This window comes from Porites lutea, chromosome 2, assembly GCF_958299795.1.
Source record: "Porites lutea chromosome 2, jaPorLute2.1, whole genome shotgun sequence".
In the NCBI taxonomy this organism is placed as follows: Eukaryota; Metazoa; Cnidaria; class Anthozoa; order Scleractinia; family Poritidae; genus Porites; species Porites lutea.
The window spans coordinates 32230003-32250558 of NC_133202.1; the positions used below are offsets into that span (position 1 = coordinate 32230003).

The following is a 20556-nucleotide window of genomic DNA, read 5'->3' on the forward strand; positions in this document are numbered from 1 at the left end:
GTTCTCTAACAATATATTAATTAAAAATCGTAAAACCTAGTAAATTACAAGAATATGGCTCAATAATAGTTACTACAAGAATTATATTAACTTAAAAACAAGTCGTAAACAGTTTTTTATTTAAAAGACACGACGTCCAACAGTTAGAATTTCTAAGAGAATATTCATGGGCGATAGTCCTAATCGGGGTTAGATGTTTTGACAAGGACGCCCCCCTTTTGTAATTTTGTCAAATGTCCTCATATTGAGTTCATTGCGCCTGTCCTCAAGTGTAGGGATTTTAGCAAGTTGTAAGGCTTCCTGGTATGAAGATCGGGGGTATATTATCCTTAAAGCACGCATTTGGACCCGCTCTATTTCACTAGATGGATAGGTGGAAAGGGCGTTATGCCAAATCACACAACAATACTCTAACACGGAAGGTATGAGAGCGACGTAGATAGCAACAAGATCAGCAGCAATGACGCCACCTCTACATCGGAGAACACAGATAATATGTAGACGCTTGCGGACGCCTTGCGTACAATCATACAGATGTGCTCATTCCATCTCAGATTGTCCTCGATAACCAAACCTAGAACGTTGTGTGAGCGAACTGTTCCGAGTACTTGACGCTGAGAGGTCTGTTTAACGAAGCACATGCTGTTTTTGCGTTTTCATCTCCTTTACTTTACCTTGAAGCATTACGACCGAAGATAATTTAAAAGGGAAAAGGGCGAGCATAATTATTTCACAACTAGAACAATTTAGATACCTTAACCTAAATAAATAAATAGATAAGTTTAAAATTCGTCCTCTGGCTCTTCAAAATATTCGCTTATAAGATGAGCTGAATCATTTTCTGGAGCAGGAAGCCAGTTGTTCGCTATGTATTTGATTCCTTTCTTTACGATGCATCCCCCATGTAGAGATCTACCATCTCTGTGGTTCATCCAACCTGTCTTTCCATCAAGAATATAGTTATACCACATGACAGCTTTCCCTTTTTTCGCTGGTACAACAATGTTGGCGGTTTGACAATAATGATTCAGGTTAAAGCGGTCTCCATCTTTACGGTCTCTGAATTCCTAAGGCAAAAAATTATCATAATAATGAAAAAACTAAAAAAAGAATAATAATAATGACAATATTTATAATAATAATAATACTAATTATAATAAAAATAATAATAAAATTATTATTATTATTATTATTATTATTATTATTTTTGTTTAATGAAATGAATTTTTTTCTAATCAAAACTAAGTGCTTTTTTTTTTTAACTAAAGGAATTGTAAACAGTATTTTGACGAAATAGTTTCTTTTTTAGAGTGAATTATTGATTTGTTGTTTATTTTAATCTATAATTGAAGGAAACTCTTTGAAAACTGAAACGCCTTGCTCGGAAATAACTTTAAGACAAAATAATTGTATATTTATATGTCGCACGTTTCATTTCCTGGAAAATGGGTATTTCTGTCCCTTTATTGCAGAATAATACGGTAAGGAGAGACAGAAAAATACAGTCTTTACACGCATTTCTTATAGGGAGCATCATAAACAAACTTACAGTTTCATTGAAATTTTTCATATCGGCCACAGGGAAAGCAGTTTCTCCGCCTTCTTCTACGTCATTTAGATAATAGAGAATGGTGATGTACCTGTAAATAAACCATTAACGGATGCGTTACAAAAAAATGTAAAATTAGCAAAATGAAATTAAGTACCGTATATGTCAGTCCAAGATGGTGTCCAACCCGCCTGGTTGTTCAAAAGTTGGATAGCGCCATCCACCAGATAAATCACTATCCAACGGGAAGTATTAGGGAAATCAACAGCGTTATCCACTGGATAGAGATTTATTCGGTGGATAGCGTTATCCACCTTTCGAACAATCGGTGGGCCCAGATAAATCACTATCCAGCGGATAAGTATTACAGAAACCAATTGCGTTATCCACTGGACAAAGATTTATCCAGTGGACAGCATTATCCAGCTTTTAAACAACTGGGGCCAGGTCAAGAGATTTTACACGTATCAAGAAATGGTCCATTGTATTCTCCCATCAAAATTTAAACAAGCCTTTAAATAGGCCTTTTTTCCACAATCCTGGACAAAACTACTTGAGAATGTTTTTCCCATAATGTACACTATCCTACGAAACAAAACTATTTCCAAAACAGCGGCTTTGTCAAAAGAAATCCCCTTCCCCCAGTTCAATGTTGCTTCCTACAAAAGCTGAGGGATCAGGCTTTCTTCTGAACACACAACAACATTGCTTCCAGGGGGAGGAGGAGGGGGAGAGGGAAAATCGGTAACAGCTACGATGTTTAGAAAAATGCTCCCCAAGTATGAAATTTTCTTAACAGTTTTGTCCAAGATTGCAGGTGATTCCTCTCCTGAATTTTATTTCGTTTTGTCGTCCATCACTTACCTACAAATCCTGCATTTTCCCATAGGCGCCTTTGCCAAATCATAATGACAACAGTTGGTCCCTTCGGGGTAGTCAGACTTTTTAGAGCTGTCATAGTGCGCATGGTAATGACCAAAGGGTCCATATTTTACCACCTGAGGTAAGCCAATAATAAATATTAGAGACCTTCAGATTTGAGAACAAGGACGACTACGAGCGGACGAGATTTAAATGACCTCAATTTTTTTTGTCGCGTATTCTCAAAACTCGACACCCTGGAAAGTTTCAGTGTGGTAAAGTTTTTTTCACCAGTAAAATAAGCATCGTTACTTTTATTGAAGGATGTTCGTTGAAGCCTTCTCCGGAGCCCAAATGAAAAACTTCTAACATTTTGATAACTTGTTTCCGCCACTATGACATTTTCGCAAAAACACGTAGTGGAATAAAGAGGGCTATCCAGCGTGTTTTCCCGCCAAAACGACGCTGGTTCACGCACGCGTTCAAAATCTCCTTCTCGTAGTCTTCTTGATAGAATCTCTATTGCTCTGTTACATTAATTGCTTAATCTAATACACAAATTAATTCAAGTAATGAACTAAAGGCCTTAATATGCATCAATTTTCTCTTCAATTTTCTTTTGAGTTAATGGAAACGAGATCATATGTCCATTAAAGTCGGTTTCTATAAGTTCGGAGTGTTTTCTATTGGACAATGCCCCTTGGTATGCCTTATTATTAGTTTCTGCTTTAAAATCTACAATTAAGGCGAAATAGTAAAACAGGCTATAGAAAGTATTAGAAAAATGCAGATACATGTAGTACAAACATTAACCACAAGGGACTGCAAAGGACCGCACTCGAATATGCCGAAGAACGTAGGATCTATAAAGACCTGAGTGCTCTACCAGGATGTGTCTTTCAAGCAGATATCGTATACGACAGTTTAAGGAGGGATTTAAATTGTGACAAGCCCAGTTAGAGAAAGGTAGGCTTCAAGACAATATACCTGGAGTGGTTCGCCACCATATACTATCCTCTTCTGAAGACGAGTTAGCTTATGAACTCTGTAAAACAAAATCAGACGTAAAATTGTCAGTGAAAGCTCTTTCTATGCAGAAATATAACTGTCGAATAATGACTATCTTGTGATTTAAATATTCAGTAGGTAACTTGAAGATAATCAGGTATTAATGTAATTTATCATTAAATTCAACTTAAGGAACCTTTTAACGAGTCGTTTGTTTGTTTTGGTCTTGTTTGATTTCGTCATTTTTTTTTTTTGTTTCAGATTTTCATGAGCCACTTGTGAATAAGATGGGTCCCCAGAAGGCTTTTCGGTATCCAGGATTTGACTTATTGAAAGCTGACCAAGATTGCGGATTTTGGATTGCAGAAAGTTTACACGGGATGCGGGATACCGAAAACACACATCGGGATTACGGGATTAAGCGAAAATTTGGGTCCAGGTTACGAGATTGAAGAACCCTATAGCTACTGAGGACACTCGGTAACCTCAACCGACAATTAGCGTAAAATCAAGGTAAATATAATAATATGAATGATGACAATGATGAAGGTGTAGAGAACCAGGTACACTATACGCGCGCAGGTCTTTTGATAAACTCTACATACACTTTGTACGTAAATTCTTGTTGGTTTTGTCCTTGGATCCTCCTGTCCGTCCACACAGCCAATCACATCTCAAAAACTTTGACAGATGAATTTAGTGAAAATTTATATATTATGTAGAAGTATTTTAGCAAGAGTGGTATCTACGTCTTTTCGTCACTAGAATTTATCTGAAAACGAAATGTTACTGAGGGAACTTTTGCCATCTGTCTTACTCTTGGAACTATTGTTAGACGACTTTGAAAATTTTAATATGGAGGGAAAGGGAAAGGGGGTGGAGAAAGTTTTTATAATTAAGGAAACCCACAAGATTATGTACACTTCCCTTTATGTACGTTCCACGGTGCCGTATTTTTGTTGCTGCCAACGAAAATTGTTAAGTTTACCTTTGTTTAAGCCTCAGCAGTGTTGGATCGACATGTTGGAAGAGCCATACTTGATCGCTAAATCGATCTCTATGGTGAGGATGCTTCTCTTTCATATCATTCATGTACATATCAATGGCGTGCGTCTTCAATGATCTCCATTCTTCATATCCTACGACCTCTGTTTGTAATATAAGTGATAGTCTTCAGATTTTATTGGGATACTTCTGGTTGCAATGACGTTGATGGTCTACCTTATATAAAACCTAGCTCCAAGCTTACCTTTCTTTCTTTCATTTTTTTTTTTTTTTTCAATGTTATTGTGCAAGAAACGGAATTTAAACAACAGCCATAGATTCTTTTGAATTTTTTGGAAGAAAAGAGGGATTCAAGAGATAAATTTATAAATGAATGAATATATATATATATGAATATTATGGTCATAATCATCATAACTAGTGTTGCTTGTTCTCTAGGCCTGGGTGAAGGGATTTCTCCTTTTCTCCCTTGTCCCCTTTAAAGAGGAGTCAAGTTAAAAAATATGTTTTAGACATATATTTTCTTTGCATGGTACCAGAAACGAACTATCTTTGCGAAGAAAAGGGGAATACGTACATAACCTTTACTTATTACAAAATATTTAGTTACAAACCGTCATCAAATTCTTTAAGATCCAAAGTTTCTATCCTGCAAGCAACAAGATATATTAGTTTATTATTCATCTCTTTCCTTTCTTTCATTTAATCAACACAGTAATCTGCTTAAAAATGTAAATTACATTGATTGCGTTTGTGAGCCTTCGTGATGGAATGGAGCCCCCGCAATATAAAAAGCCATTACTATAGTACCCATGAACAACACACTCATTATCATCATCATCATCATCATCAACATCATCATCATTATCATCATCCCCATCGTCGTCATCGTCATGGCCATCGCCATAGTCATCGTCATTGTCATCGCAACCATCATCAACAATACATTATTATTGTTTATTTTAGCCAATCATAAGCCTTTGTAACTGGCTCTAAGATAGGTTGCGGGGGGGGGGGGGGGGGGGGCTCTCCCGTTCTTGTTGTGATCTTCGCCTGCAGAGATTTGACTTGTAAATATCCCGTCCAAATCTGCTGTCCCTTAGCCTCCAGGGACGCCTTGTGACGTGTCAGTCACGTTACTAACCACGTAAATGAAATTATCACGCCTTTACTGTTATCTTATCTGTTATTGTAATTTTAGGAACCATGGAGATGTGATAAAGTAAATCTTTCGCGCAGTTTAGGTGGTCGCGAATGAAAGAAACGATACGAAGAAACTTACATCTCGTCTACTTCCTTTAGGGTCATGTACAAAAATTTAAACTTTTTAGCAAACTCTGTTACCTGTGTAGAAAAAGGACACCCATGAGTAAAAGGAAACTTCGTAGAACTGCAGTGAATACGTCCGACAGAACATCCAAGTAATAAATTAAATTACCTTATAAAGGCAGAAACTGTTTGTCCTTGGCTTCGTAAAGCGTAGATCTCGCCCCGTGAAAGGGAATCCAGAAAAGTTTTGCTAGTGGAATCCGGAATGCTGTTTAAGGATTCCGGATCCCACTGGCGACTGGAATCCGGAATCCATGTTCCACTAACAGAAAATCCGGAATCTATGGCATAAAATCCAGAATTCAAGTCTGTCTTGGATTCCCTTACATGGGACGATATATCATTTTATCTCGTACTCTTAGGAGACCTCGTCTTGCTGTTTATTGAGTTTTTGGTCTTACTAGGAACTACTGGTCGTTAGATGGCAACTTGCCATAAAAGTGACAATGTAGCATAGTTTAGTTTCATCCGCCACCTTGAGAGGAAATCGATAGTTATTTAGTTAAATAAGTAAATTAATTAATTAATTAATAATTTAAGAAATAAAATGTTTCCTAAGTCAAAACAGATTTTTAATTGTTATTCTTCAATGACTACTCGCCAATACACTGAAATTTGTTAAGCAGAATTATAAAATATATCTAAGACCAAGACTAACCTCATCTTTTGTGATTTCGTAATCTCTGTTCAAGTCCCAATTCAGAAAATATCCAGCAGAGCTATTAGAATGACCTACGCAATTTAAAAACGTCATCGTGTCAATAACAATATGTTCGAATCTGATTGCTTCAATTAGTCGGCTCATTTATTGTTTATAAATCTGGCGGAGGCAGCAGTACTGTCAGAGTGTCTCAATGGGGAGGTAGCTTTGAAAGTTAACGGTTAATTTTTTTCCAATTTTGACGCTTGATAATTAAATTTGAGGTCTTTTAACGCTTGACACTTATTAGGTGGGAATTTAGTCCAAAAGTATAAGTAAATATTAACTTCTGTCTGTTATGTTTTGAAGGTTTTCTTGGCCGTTTACTTAAACAATTTCTAAATATTTTCAGATATAAGCAGGTTGTAAGGTATTTTAATGTCTCCTGAAGAGTGTTTTTCATCAAAAACGTGGGAACTGGTTTTCCAGTTCCGAGGTTATCCAGTGAAGATCAGCTGAAATAGTGAGATTTGAAATACCTTGAAACTTTTTACATTTGGTCTTAATCTGCATTTTTGACGATTGACGGTTTTGACGATTAACTTACGATTAATCTGCCTCTTTTAACGATTGACGGTTAATTTTTGGGTCGTTTGACAGCTGACGGCTGACCCCATTGAGACCCTTTGTCCGATTTATACTGTTAAGATGCTGCTTGCTTCAATTGGACAGTTCCAGTTGGATTGTCAACAACCAATGAAAATAAAGCAGTAAAAGGTGCTAGCCAATTAGATTTAACTACCTACTTTATTCAAACAAATCAACATATCTTGATAGAGAAGATTGCGCAACTTCAGCGTACAAAAAAAAAAAAATACGTGAAAAGGGAAGTGGAGGAAACTAACTCGAAGCCGTGTGCAGGAGGCGAGGGTGAGGGGGGAAGGGGGGGGGGGGGGAGTTGAGGCGGGGATAGGCTTATTTGTCACCGTCTTAAATGATCATGAGAGGCTGCTAACGCAGAGCCAGGGCTAGAGAAAACGCTGGCAAACGTTTTCTAGCAAACTGAGCAATTTTACCGGGTATTAAGTAATATATAGGGCATTACCTTCCATTGATCTCAATGTTTGCGCATGCTCTTTAGCCTTAGGGTCTAGGTGGATATCACTTTTAGCGAAGCCACCCTCTTCAGCTAGTTCAATAATGTGGTCAGCTTCCTCTGGAGTCATGAAATCTGGAATCTCTACAAAAGAAGCAATCGAAAACAATACACTGGTTATGGTATTGATTAAAGCACTCAGTGATATAACAAGCGTGAAGTTGCATGTTTCTTCTCTCTCAGTCTCATTGAGATCATAATAAATGTCTTTCCCTGCAACCATTTGGGTCTTACTGCTTCACTGTGTCAAAGCATTTTCTATCATTTTTATTTGTGTTGCAAAAGATAAAATTCTGCAAGGGCTTGGTTGATAAAATAGACTTCGCAACCTTTAGACCAGCGTTGAGTGGAATCGGATCACAACGAGTCGGTAACTTAGCCTTAGCCAAGTAGATTTCTTAGCTACAGAATTTAGATAACAATATATACGGCAACAACAGTTCTCTAGAATCTAGTTTGGACGTCTTAAGAGGCTGTTTAAAAGTACGGTTCGTAAACTGAAAACTGTCTTTACCAAAAATAGGTGGTTCTATGGCCTTTGTAATCATGGTAAAAACCTTGTCTCCTTCAAGTTTCAGTCTTCTTTTGTATCCAACCTATAAAGAAATCAGATAATTAAATCAGTAAGGACCGATTATTCAAACGGAGCTTACCTAGACTTGATTAAGACCCCGGGGTTTTTTTCCGTTTTTGCCCTCCGTCCAGACGTAAACGGAGTTCGTTTTAGGCACCAAAAACGCGACGGGTTCTCAAAAACGGTCCCCATAATGTATATTCATGAAAACGCCGGCCGCCGTTTACGTGTGGACGGACGAGAAAGAGGTTCTTGAATAGGATGATATCCGTCATACATCATATTTTCTTTTTTTTATTGGCTTCTTTCCCTTTCTTTCTACTTCTGGACATTAACCTCTGCTGCGCGAGGCTCTGCGATTCAAGCATTTCTAGTATACTACTAGCAATGCGCATGTTCTGATGCTTTCGTTTTTCCATCGTTTTAGAGTTTTCATGTGGACCCCATGTGGACGGGCAAAAACGATTTAACTTTACGCGACGTGAGGACGGTTTTTTTTTTTCTGTTGAGAAAACGGAGAAGTTCAGGACAGACAGTTGAACAGTTCAACGACAAGTAACTTCCACCGTTGTTTTTGTTTTTAAGTCAGCAGTGCGTGAAAATAAGCTGACATATGCTGTAAAATGGTGTGTAATCTACATTTAGAAAACCACCCCTAATAAATACATTCAAAAAATTTACCTCGACAATGAAGTGAACTATATATCTTAGCGAGACAAAAAAAAAATACGCCATCTACTTTAATTAGTGTTGAAACCGGTGAGAAATCACCACGGTGGTAGTTTCATCTTTGCTATAAATCGCTATAATCTTTAAATATAACCTTCATTTGTGTTTTGATTAGTTAAATAACTGACAAACCTTAACAGGATCCCAGCGGTATAGCTTCTTTTCTCCATCATCTAGACAGGGTCCTCGATCTTCACTGGAACAACGATCAGAACTACACGAGTTTTCTTGATTGACACTAAATTGGCCCGCGAGTCCACGTTGAAAAAGTGAAAGAAACAAAATTAAACCTTGGTAAAAGCTTTGCATGATTCTTTTCCAAGATTTGTAGTTTACCTTGTTAAACCGATCAAGAATTAGACTAGTTTTTGCAGTGAAATTTACGCCTGAATTTAAAATCTTTTGACCATCGAGTAAAGCCGTTCTCGAACATCCAGTGACTGGTGAATAATTTATTGCGTACACGCAAAATTTTCGGTGGTGCTTTGTCCACAAAAAATGGAACAGAAAAAACACAACGCAGACTTAGAAAGATGTAAAGCTTTGTTATTGATAGCAGGTTGTAAACCAAACCCACGTGTTCCGGCATGTTCACAGTTTCCTATACCACAAACTGCCACACTGAATCACCACAGTCGCTGAAAAAGGCAAAGTTAGGCTATATACAGAGACTGTGGCGAATCAACTTTTCGCATGTCATACGATACTTTGTGACAGCGATCACCTAGCTAAGAACCTTCCATTTAAGGCTGGATGCTGTGATGGCTGGGGCCGTTAAGATTACTATACGATCGCTGGCCTACTATTTCAATCTTTTTTTACTCAGCGATCGTAGCAAAGATCACTGGCTGAGCTTAGCTTGTTAACCGCGACGACTGTAGTTGCAGCAATTTTATGGTTCAATATGCGCGATTACCTAAATATTAGACAGTTGTAAGCAGGCTTTGAACGTACAAGCATGCGACAGTCAGTTGGATTCTCGGAAAATTTTCCAGGTACAGAAATTTTTTCCTAACTTCGAAATAGAGCTGTCGTGTTATTTTAATTGTCCCGCTGAGAATACAATTTTCTTCGAGACACTCGTGGTAAATATTTACACCCCCTGATTTTTGCTTGCTTTTTGGCATCGAGGAAACACTTAATTTGAAAACTGTTAACTTTTATTGCAGGAACTTTATGCCTCAAGATAAGCTCTCGATACCTCGTCAGATTACGATTCTATCTCAGCATTCGAATCAGGCGGTTCCTAAATCAAGCTAGAGGATCGAATATTGTTTTTTTTGGAATACAACTTTAGGATAGTCAGCACGTTCCCCAGTCCCTATAGAACACGTTTTCTTGGGACGGTCATATGCAGACCGGGAGACTTAAAACAAATATAAGGCAGCGCAAGATAATGAGGCAAAATGCGAGACAATTTTCAATTTCACTTGCTAAAATACGCTGCATGACAATGAGGCGGCTAAGCGGTTACAGAGAATGACGATCATCACACTGGTAAAACCAAAAAGTAATTTCCAATGTTTTAATTCGGGTCGGATTTTCTCCCTTCAAGCGACTGGTAATCGAACAGAGGCCGAGGGAAAAATAAGTAGGGCGAGAAAGACGGAATGGCAGTCGAAACCCAAGGCCTGAGTCTGTCTGAACCATGCATACGAAAACAATAATTGAATGACCTGCCAAGTATGATACCGCATGTGAAGAACTACATGTTTACAGATCGAGGTCCACAAGTGTATGACTTAAATAAATAAATAATTAACAATTATTCCTCGAGCCCGAATGGGCTCTGAGACAATAGCCCATGAGGCCGAAGGCCAAATGGGCTATTGACTCAGAGGCCATGAGGGCGAGAGGAATAATTGTTTTAGTAAAATCCAACTATATTAGTTGGTCAAAAATATCGAGAATAAAAAAAATTTAGCTAGTTTAAGCTGGACTTCAATCATTTTTTGCCGCCATAAAGCCCGCGCTTTTCGCTACTAGTGGGCTATAACATATAGCCTACTAGTAGCTCAATCAATCAGAACGCAGTTTTGATAATAGGCCACTAGTTGGATTTTACTAAATCAAAATATATTGTACGCTTCCAGAAAAGAAAATTTCGGAAAAGATAAGTCTGAATTTTTGGCCAATATGCACAAGGAAAAGTATTTTACCTGCGGTATGCCTGACTAATATTTGGATCGCCATTCTTTCCATAACCAGTAAAAGCAAAGTGTATTGAAAATCTTTTTTTTCCTTTTTGGTTTTGTTTTGTTGTTTTTTTTTTTCTAGGATCGCCATAGATTTGCATAAAACTCGAAGGAGTACTAGAGTTTGAATTTTGCCATAGTCCCTTATTTTCCATGTATGTTTTGAGTTTTAGATCGCACTGCCGCACAAATGTAGCTTGTTACTTTTAGATAAAAAGCTTTTAAATTGAATGTGTCACTTAAAAAAGAAAATTTAATCTTCATTCACATGACGTTCCATCAGGTTTAAATAGGCCAAGACAATCTTGGTTAAAATCTCTTAATTGGTACAAAAATATTTTCAATTCTGTGCTCGAGATAGGTATATCAACGAGAACCTGAATTATAAATATCAATAAATGAAAGCTTAATTTACATTACTGTTGAGTACTGCGGATGAAAATTTTTGTTTTACCGTTTTGTGATATTTTTATTTTATTTTTCATTTTATTTTTTCTTGTTATCAGTTGGGATTAGGATAAATATTTGTTTCTAGTTACCGCTCTGTCTGCTCTGTTCTGTGGTAAAGGTCCATGTAGTTAAGGAGGCCAGTGAAGTTGTGCTGAACTTTGTGCAAGACTTTTAGGTGAACTTTTGACAGCTAAATGTATTGATTTATCTTCATTAAAATCGACTGCAGTACGTATTTCAAGGACGTAATCCAATACTACTATTGTCAATTCAGTCCGGGGTCCTCTTAATAGAAGTTTTTAACAATAGAAATTAGCCAAATACAGTTTATTTTAGTGTCCGCGTCCGCTTAATAGAGGTTTCACTGTATACATGATCGATCGTACAACAGTCATAATGCGATCGCGTTTCAAGTGTAGTCGGATTCGGGTCTACAAGCGCGTTTCTGATTGTCTGGGAAAGATTGTCTCCCGAAGGATGACTGTCGCCTTCCGGAAGAGGTACGAGTAGCCTGTTCCAGGCGTTCAGATAGTAGAGCGCGGGAGAAAAAGTCACGAAGAAAAAAAACGTGGGGAGACTAGAGGGGGAAGGGGGCTCTCGAACCCGCCCCCCCCCCCCCCCGTTTTCCCGGCGTACAACTTAACTAACTTAACTCGCTCCCCACCTACCGCCGCGCTCTACTATCTGAAAGCCTGGAACAGGCTACTTAGGTACGAGATACCGAAGAGCAAAGGACACGATTATCAGTGAAACGTGGTTCGGACGTTGTTTGGTGAACTAATCACAAGTCTTTAGATTGCTTCTTAAATAGCCTAACGAATTTGCATTACGCATTACAATCATGACCCATCTGATCACCTATTACTCTTATTTTCGGAGCATATGAACAGGAATCTTTATTCAATAAACTTAAAAAGATAGAAAGAACCGAGACCTCGCATGTGTTGAAGTTAAGTAGATCATTCCCTGATTCAAAATTTTCGCGCTCGGCTATATTGATGTTTTCACCAAGGATTTTTACCTCATTCATTTTGTTGAAAGTCCGACCAATATCTTTGTTGGATCCTCATTTGGACCACGTGACCTCCTTAAATAAGCACAGAACCGGACGTCCAATCAAACGCAACAAACAAGAGTATAAAGCACCATTAATATGCTAATGAGTACATTTTGAAAGTTGAAACTGGAACTCTGACAACAACAGGTGATCGAGAAGTACATCTTCCATGGTTTTTCGAAGAGTGTCAATCTGCCGCAGAACGGTGGTGACACTAACTCTATCGTCCTTCCTTTTTGGATTGATTATTCGTTTTCACAGCTTAACAACTAATTGTGGATTTGAGTAAGTATTACTTTTTGCTGCACTGAGCGTTACCCTCGTCAAAAACACAATGATATCCCTCTTAAATCAATTAATCAGCTGTTGTTTGGCAAAAACATGTGGCGTGCGTAAAATTCATACCACCTCGATTTCGCCTTTTACCTCATAACCAAATTTACTACGTGTTATTTCAGTCTTGTAGCCAGCTTTAATTACTCAATATACAAATATGACTGTACCACAATTTGTGTTTCGGAACATCTTATATTTCATTCATTTAGAGAACTTCAATTGTGGACAGCGAGTTATTGACATAACTCTGAAAAGTTACTAGCATGATTTAGCTGTTGAAAACGAGCCAGATTGTTACTAAACGGCCATCTTTTTAATCAATCTCGGGAAAAATGGAAATTTCAAGAAAATACGCGTTTTAGTTTCGTTTGAAAATTGTGTGACATTCATTAAGGGCGGATATATTTCATTATCTTAAGCGTTAATGTTAAAACCATTTTCTTACTTCCTCTCGTGTCAAAGAATTGATAAATTTGGACAGTTCTAATGAATATTTTAAAGTCAATTCTCCTTTTTTTTTCGCTTTTACAAAATTTACTATTAATGTTAATTCAAACACCCACTGTTTTCTAAAATAGATGACGAAGGACCAAAATATTTTCGATTTATATTGCGACTGATGTTGCCAGTTAGCCAATACTTTATCTTTAGGGAGCCACGCGTCTCATGTCGCTAAACGCGAAATACAAATGGGACATGATTAGTACAACTTTTTGAAAGGCTTTACAGACCGACCCGCATCTTTAACCTGAACTTAAATGACAAAAAAAGCGACAGAGAGATGAAACATTTTATCACTGTTTCTGTTAAAAAACGGCATACCCCTGCCGAGGGAAGTTCTGGGGGGCATTTCAAATATACGAATCCGATGATTAGAAGATTTGTCCTCTGTTTTTTTCCACGTCAAATTATTTCATCCAAATTTAGCAAATATTCGACATATATATTTTAGTTCAAGTAGTAGATACATTTTTTATGAAGTGCCCATCGAGAGTACTTGAATATGTGAGTAGAAACTTCCACTCAAATACTGATTATACTTACTTGTTTTTCAAGGTAAGGGGTCAGTGAGAGCTGTGTCTAAGATTTCAATAGTCCATCAGTTAGGTCTACTGTAGTAAAAATTTCATTTCATGGAACGAATTTTCAGCAAAAGTGTTGACAGATAGCTCGATGCCACGGTCTTCACAACAATTCTACGATCTGCAATTTATCGACGGGAGATTTTAGAGCACGGACTCCCTGTTACAGAAAGGAGAATTGCTTGTGTTAGTCTCGTGGTACAGTTAATTAATAATTTCATTCGAATGTTTAAAATACGTTGTTTGCGATGTCCAAAACGAAACAAAATAAATAATTATTTTCAAGTGACTTTTCCACGGTTGGCAGTGCTAGTTCTACACACAGAGAAGAATTTTAAAGGCAAGATTTGCTAGAAACAGAGAGAGAAAGAGAAGAAGTCATTACGTCATGTTGCCATGGCCGCAAAATTTCCGGATCTCAACAATCCGTGGTCTTGCAAATATGACCGAAAAAAAGGAAGAACTGAATTTCCTGTGCACGATTGCACTAAAGAACAAAGCGGTAGCCCTTACGTTTGAGATCCAGAAATTTTGCTTCGATGGTAACGTGAGGTCAAATTTCTCTTCTCCATACTCGCCCTACATATATTGAAGAATATTCAGACTATTACTAAAATAAGGCAAGATTTGCTAAATTTGTGTGGGATAATACTGGCTTCAATCTCACCAACAGAAAAACAGACTCGACTTCAGTAAATAGTTTTTCTTACAACTAGTCGTAACCTATTTGAACGTCTTCGCTAGAAGAATTCTCAGTTTAGGTTCAGGAGCCGGATTTATGACGCACCAATATATTTAATTCCATTGTTTAAGGCAAATTGGTAAAAGATTATCAAATGTATACACTGTCATCATCACAACATTTGACATAAGCTATCAAAAAATTTGAATAATTACTTAACTCAAAAATTAAACTGCATAAAGTTATTGATAAAAAAAATTTTACAAGGAGGAAATGTTCAAAAAGCACGATAACCTATAGGCAAATTTCAAACCTGCTTTAAAGCCTAAAATATGTGTTTTTCTAGCCTAGTTAGTTGCTGTCATTTGTTTACAGGTCTCAGTAAACAATAATGCTTATCAGCCGAAAATATCAAAGCAAAATACAGTATAATAATAATACAAAAATAACATACTTCTAATTTGCACGCAGGCCCACGGAAAATAACACACTAAATTAGCCTGCCACGGCTAAAAGAAGTCCAAATATAGTGTGACATGTCACAAACAATCAAATCAAATGTATTTAAAAAAGGTTCTTTGGGATAAAATAGAATTAGTGAACAAGGATTTACAATGGCTTACAAAGAAGCGATACAAAATATAGAGGAAAAGGAAAAAATCTACTGACATATCTTTGAATTGTTCAACCAACAGGACAGAAGAGTGCGGCAAAGATGTGCCTTTCTAGTAAGTATGGAACAAAACTATTGTTGTTTAGATAACTGGAATTTATATTTTCTTTCCCTAACACTTCGGAATAACACTAAACTCGACAGAAAAGGATTTTCTTATGACGCCCATTGCACGAAGGAAAGAGAAAATGATCACGTAACGACGGTATCCAAACATTGTTTCAAGTCTGATATCGGAAAACGATTTAAATGCTGTTTTCTGACACTTAAAAAATGATAAAAATGGAACAAAATGAAAGGAAATAAAACAGGTATTTTTACACCCTTGCAAATATCCCTTTAGAATGAAAGTCCATTTTTTGCGTCTGCGCAAACGGCAAAAGACAAGCATGAAGTGAGTTGAACCCCCAACAACGGCATGCACAATGCAAGGGGGTACAGGATGGCCAAACTATATTTTTTACTGGTGGGAACAGTTTTATGGAAAACAAAATCAAATGAATAAATCAAATTAAAGATAAAAACATCAAAATACTATTTTTTCTGCTTAAACTTGTTTTAAAGTTTTTAAAAAATTGAAGTTCAACATTGTTCTCACTGTTTTTCCCTGTGTCTATTTTAGTAAATCTACCAATGGAGACAGGGCGGCGTCGTGCAAGCCGGTGAATAAAATTTTATTTTTGAAGACACACAAAACCGGTTCAAGCACACTGACTAATATCCTAAATCGCTACGGAGATGACAGAGATCTTCTGTTCGCTCTTCCTGTGCAAGAGAAAGCCTACCACTTCTTCTGGCCTCGATCATTCAAGCTTCGTTATACTACGGTGTTTGGCAACGCACCAAATATCCTATGTAATCACGCAAGGTATAACAAGGCTCCCATGAACTGGCTATTCCCAAAGGAAACAACTCGGTACATAACGATGTTGAGAGAACCATCAGCACATTTTGAATCTATATTCAATTTTTTTCGACTCGGTAAACGTTTCAAAGAAATACGAATGCTTAAGACTCCACTGGCCAGTTTTCTACAGAAAGCAGCATTTTACTTCGACCAAGTGAAGCACAACTTATCTGGTGCGTTAAACCTGATAAAAAATCCTTCATTGTTTGAGCTGGGACTTGACCCAGTGTATTACGAAAACTCTACCGTGGTAGAAAACTACATCCGTTTTCTGCAGAAAGAGTTTGATCTTGTAATGCTGATGGAGTACTTCGATGAGTCGTTAGTCCTCTTAAAACGACGTCTCTGTTGGAAAATGGAGGACATTCTCTACTTTAAGCTCAATGAAAGGGTGCAAAAGGAAAAGCAAAATGTTCCAGCCTGGGCTAGGGAGGAAATAAAGAAGTGGAACTCAGGAGATGTGTTATTATATGATGCATTTAATAAAACGCTTTGGGAAAAGATAAAGGAAGAAGGCCAAGAATTTTACAAGGACCTCGCACTTTTTAGAAAAGCAAAACAGGCCATGGAAGAAGCCTGCCTAAGAAAGGGAAAATTTTTGACGAAACCTTACACTGGAAGATTTGTCCAAGGTTACGCTGTAAAAACCGATATTTCAAAAGAGTTGAATGAAACTTGCAATAGAATGATCACGAATGAAATACCTTTCTTAGAACATCACCGTAACAAACTGATTAAGTTCTATCAAAACATTGACAACACTGTACATTCAATCAAATGAGCCTTTTGAACGGCCTTTGACGCAAGACGAATAAATTTCACCACCAAGAACCTCGTTTGTGAAGTCTTTTCTTTGCACTTGCACTCTTTGTGCGTGGGTATTCTTCTTAATTTTACTGCCTTGGAAATTCATTTATTCAAAACTTCGCTCATTTTTATTTTCAAAACGAGGATTGGTGGTGAAATTTGCTCGTGTGCCGTGAACTTGCATATTAAGGGCTATTGGTACATGGGGTGTAAACATGCAGTCGCTTTTTTTGGACAAAGCGTGTGTAATTTTTGTATAGATAGATAGGGATACTGTTGAGTCTCATGCAATCAAAAAGGAACGCTAACACACGATAAATATAGGCGTCAAGTTGCTTTTTGTTGTTCTTTTGGCCTAGGAAGGAAAACTAGAGTGGGGGCCCCTCAAATTTATTTAATTTCACATACACACAACACAACAGGTACTGATTCAGTTATATATGCATTGAGCAATGTGTAAAACTGGTTCTATATAAACACCTCTTCTACCAAATTCTGGAAGACTTTTAAAAAATTAAATTTTTCATATATATAATATATGTAAATTGAAGAAAGTATAATACAACACAATTTTTTTAACCTTCAGCAAGTGTGTTAATTTGTTAGTGATTAACGAATTGACAACTACGTAGACAGTAGCGTGAAATCAACTCTAATCGTTTGGTTTGCTATGAAGCACAAGCCCGTTACCACCAAGAGAATAATGAGAAAGAGGGAATCTTAGGGCATTGGCCGGAATATATGTAAATTTCACTTAATAAGTTACCATTAGAGGTTGCAATTAAACGGAAGTCTAATTCTTGGGACGTCCGCAAATTTCAGTTGATTCTTTGAAACATCATCAAGATCACGCGCGACTACCCCAAAGCAAAAAAATGCAGAATATAATTATTGTAATGGCGACTGTTGAATTCTCTCTTGACAACACTGAATACAAGTTTGCGGTCCTCTCCGGCAACCAACTTCCGATTAATTTCAAGCGTTTAATTGGTCTAAAATCCCAAGGGCTAAACTGAGCGCTTCTCTCCGTCCATTATTCTCTCTTGATACTTAGTTACAGATCTCTGTGGTAGTTGACCTGACCCTACAAGGTATGCGAGAGAGTTTGGTGTTAGAGCAAAGCAACAGCTTACGCAGGATATAATGGATGTTCGTAATAGAGAAGAGGTGTGGATGAAGGAAAGATTCTTCAATTCCTTAACCGATCAATCAAGCTACAGCAGGTTTTAATTAGGTTAATTGTGTTGCAATTGCCAAGTACAATGAACAGCTCGATCGTCCTTTATACAACTCAGTGGAAGGGACAAAGACTGAAGTAGCATTGCAGAATAAGAATGTCATTTTGACGTTACCTCAAACGTTAGTTCCTTGTCTACAACTTGCAGTTACCTTTCAGTTGTTCGAAAGAGAGCAAACAGATGTTAGCAAACTACCAAAGGAAACGATGTGAAAAGGACCGCCATTTTATTACATTTCTTGCTGGCCACCATTTTGATGATTTTGTGATTACGTCCCGGTTTACTTCTTTTGTTTCTCTCTATTAGCAATGTTACTGTGTCATTATCGGGAGCGATAAGAACAGCTGCTGGTTTCGACGAGCAGAATAAATAGTTTATCCTAGACTTGCCTATTTCCGATCGTTCTGGTTTCAATTTCTCATCTCAGCCCTCCAACCCCACCCCCCCCCCCCCCCCCTCCTCCTCCCAGACCCACAAGCAAAGAAATATTCTGGGGAGAAATAAGAGACAATACAAGGATGCATCGTAGACTGCAGATATCTTTTGGAATGAACGTTTTAGGATAAAGCGTCCGTAAACTATTTGCTTAGCGATCTACAAATCTTAACTTGAGCTCCTTGTCAGGCGTCAACAGGGAAGTAACCACTGGAATTGCTTCATTCAGTGACTCAAGCCAGAAGTTTTGTGACAACTGAAACAGAAATGATATGTAGATTTACCCGCGCGAGTTTCTCGCGGTTTCTTTTATATAAGAGGGTACCGTAGGGTTACCTAAAGAGGAGGTTTACCCTGTTCACTCGTTGGATTATCCCTTCGAGGAGCACTTTCCCGATTAGATGTTGTTCTAGGTAAATAGGGTTGCCTCCAGAGAAGATTCAATTACGCGGGATGAGATTACAGATAAAACTGCGACAAGAAAAAAAACAACAACAACAACAGCAACAAAACATTAATTCAACGGCCCGATTTGTCAGAATTTGGGTCGTCTATTTCCGTTAAAATTCCTTGACAAACTGCGCGAACTTAGGCGGTCAATAACAAATTTCGCCAGCACCACCTGAAATTCCTTGTAAGTCCAAAAAGCGCGCTAGGCTATACACCCACTTACTGTAGAAAAAGCTATTTGCTATCGAGGCCCATTTACACGCATTTGACAACTTTAGTGCAACTGAGCGTGGATTCAAGGGATACAATGCATACCTGTGATAGAAGAAGATGCATCTCCAATTTAGCCACACGGCGTCCTGTACAATAAAAATAACAACAATAAAACAAAAAAAAAAAACACTGCAAATGTCTAGGAAATAGGTTTTAAGCTTAATGTCTACCGGAAAGGTATCCATAAAAAAGCTACTGAGCGATTGTTTCTGCTGAGGACCCTCAAGAGAGTAGCACTGGGCACTAACGATCTCGTGTTAGTCTACTGTAGTATTGTTAGATCCATTGTTGAGTACGCCTCGCCAGTTTGGGCTGCGATCCCTTTATATCTGGACGAGTTAATTGAGTCTGTACGGCGGAAAGCTCTCAAAATAATATTTGGTCGGGTAGACTATACGGAAGCCTTGGTCTTGGCCGGCATGGAGTCTCTTGGTGACAGGAGAGTAGGAGCTTGTAAGAGGTTTATGGCTACTGCACGCCAAATGTCCCCCCTTAAGAACATCATCCCCTCTCCTGCCGCTATTGAGTCTCATTACAGAATAAGGGTCCAATTTCCAAGACATCAACATGGTCATACCAGAAGAATTAATGACTTTGTAACTTATAAATTTCAGTGAATGTATGTAAATGGTTAATTGTACGCGTTCCACTGGGTTCGGATCCGGATCAGGATCAGTGATACAAGATCTCTTGGATCATTGGACATCAAAGGAACCGACGAATCCATCCTGGGAAAGGATTCATTGGTTCATCTGATGTACCTGCTATCCGTAACGGTACAGATGACATGAATGCGTATAATGCCGAATGAGTTTACTTTTCGTCTCACATAATTAGTTAGGTCCTGGTTATTATCAAACACATTTTTTTGCGTTCTACATGAAAAGTTGCACGCATTGTTGCCCACTTAATGAATAAGAATTGCCTACTGCTCCGTTTACGATTACAACATCAACAAACGAAGCTTCACTGCAGGGGTCAATTCTATGAAACTTTTACAAGCCTAATTTAAATGTGTTAGCTACTGTTTTTCGAACTCTAGCAAAATAGCTACTCTTTAAAAATAATTACTCGAGTAAAACGTTAATTCAATTAACCCACGATGTGACGATAAAACTCC

General features: G+C 37.8%; 2 protein-coding genes across 2 annotated transcripts; one reads left to right on the forward strand and one right to left on the reverse strand.

The window, feature by feature from the left end:
• Positions 1–9: 9 nt before the first annotated feature.
• LOC140928347 (transmembrane prolyl 4-hydroxylase-like) lies at positions 10–10401 on the reverse strand. The gene is made up of 11 exons (XM_073378085.1): positions 8984–10401; positions 8063–8144; positions 7498–7632; positions 6411–6484; positions 5706–5767; positions 5038–5072; positions 4407–4566; positions 3398–3455; positions 2414–2547; positions 1550–1640; positions 10–1067 (listed from the first exon to the last, which is right to left on the reverse strand). The coding sequence occupies exons 1-11, from the start codon at positions 9158–9160 to the stop codon at positions 783–785; spliced, it is 1293 nt and encodes a 430-aa protein (XP_073234186.1). The 5' UTR covers positions 9161–10401; the 3' UTR covers positions 10–782.
• A 1793-nt stretch (positions 10402–12194) lies between these two features.
• LOC140928345 (galactosylceramide sulfotransferase-like) lies at positions 12195–17746 on the forward strand. The gene is made up of 2 exons (XM_073378084.1): positions 12195–12838; positions 15949–17746. Exons 1-2 carry the CDS (start codon positions 12723–12725, stop codon positions 17012–17014), a joined length of 1182 nt encoding a protein of 393 aa, XP_073234185.1. The 5' UTR covers positions 12195–12722; the 3' UTR covers positions 17015–17746.
• Positions 17747–20556: the final 2810 nt, after the last annotated feature.

Excerpts from the sequence above, each read along its gene's own strand:
- LOC140928345 (XM_073378084.1), top strand. The coding sequence starts at position 12,723 with ATGGTTTTTCGAAGAGTGTCAATCTGCCGCAGAACGGTGGTGACACTA. Across the intron at positions 12,839-15,948 it reads ACAACTAATTGTGGATTTGA|TAAATCTACCAATGGAGACA; the intron begins GTAAGTATTACT and ends TGTCTATTTTAG.
- LOC140928347 (XM_073378085.1), bottom strand. The coding sequence starts at position 9,160 with ATGCAAAGCTTTTACCAAGGTTTAATTTTGTTTCTTTCACTTTTTCAA. Across the intron at positions 5,768-6,410 it reads ACGAAATCACAAAAGATGAG|GTAACAGAGTTTGCTAAAAA; the intron begins GTTAGTCTTGGT and ends TTTTCTACACAG. Across the intron at positions 4,567-5,037 it reads TCTTAAAGAATTTGATGACG|AGGTCGTAGGATATGAAGAA; the intron begins GTTTGTAACTAA and ends TATTACAAACAG.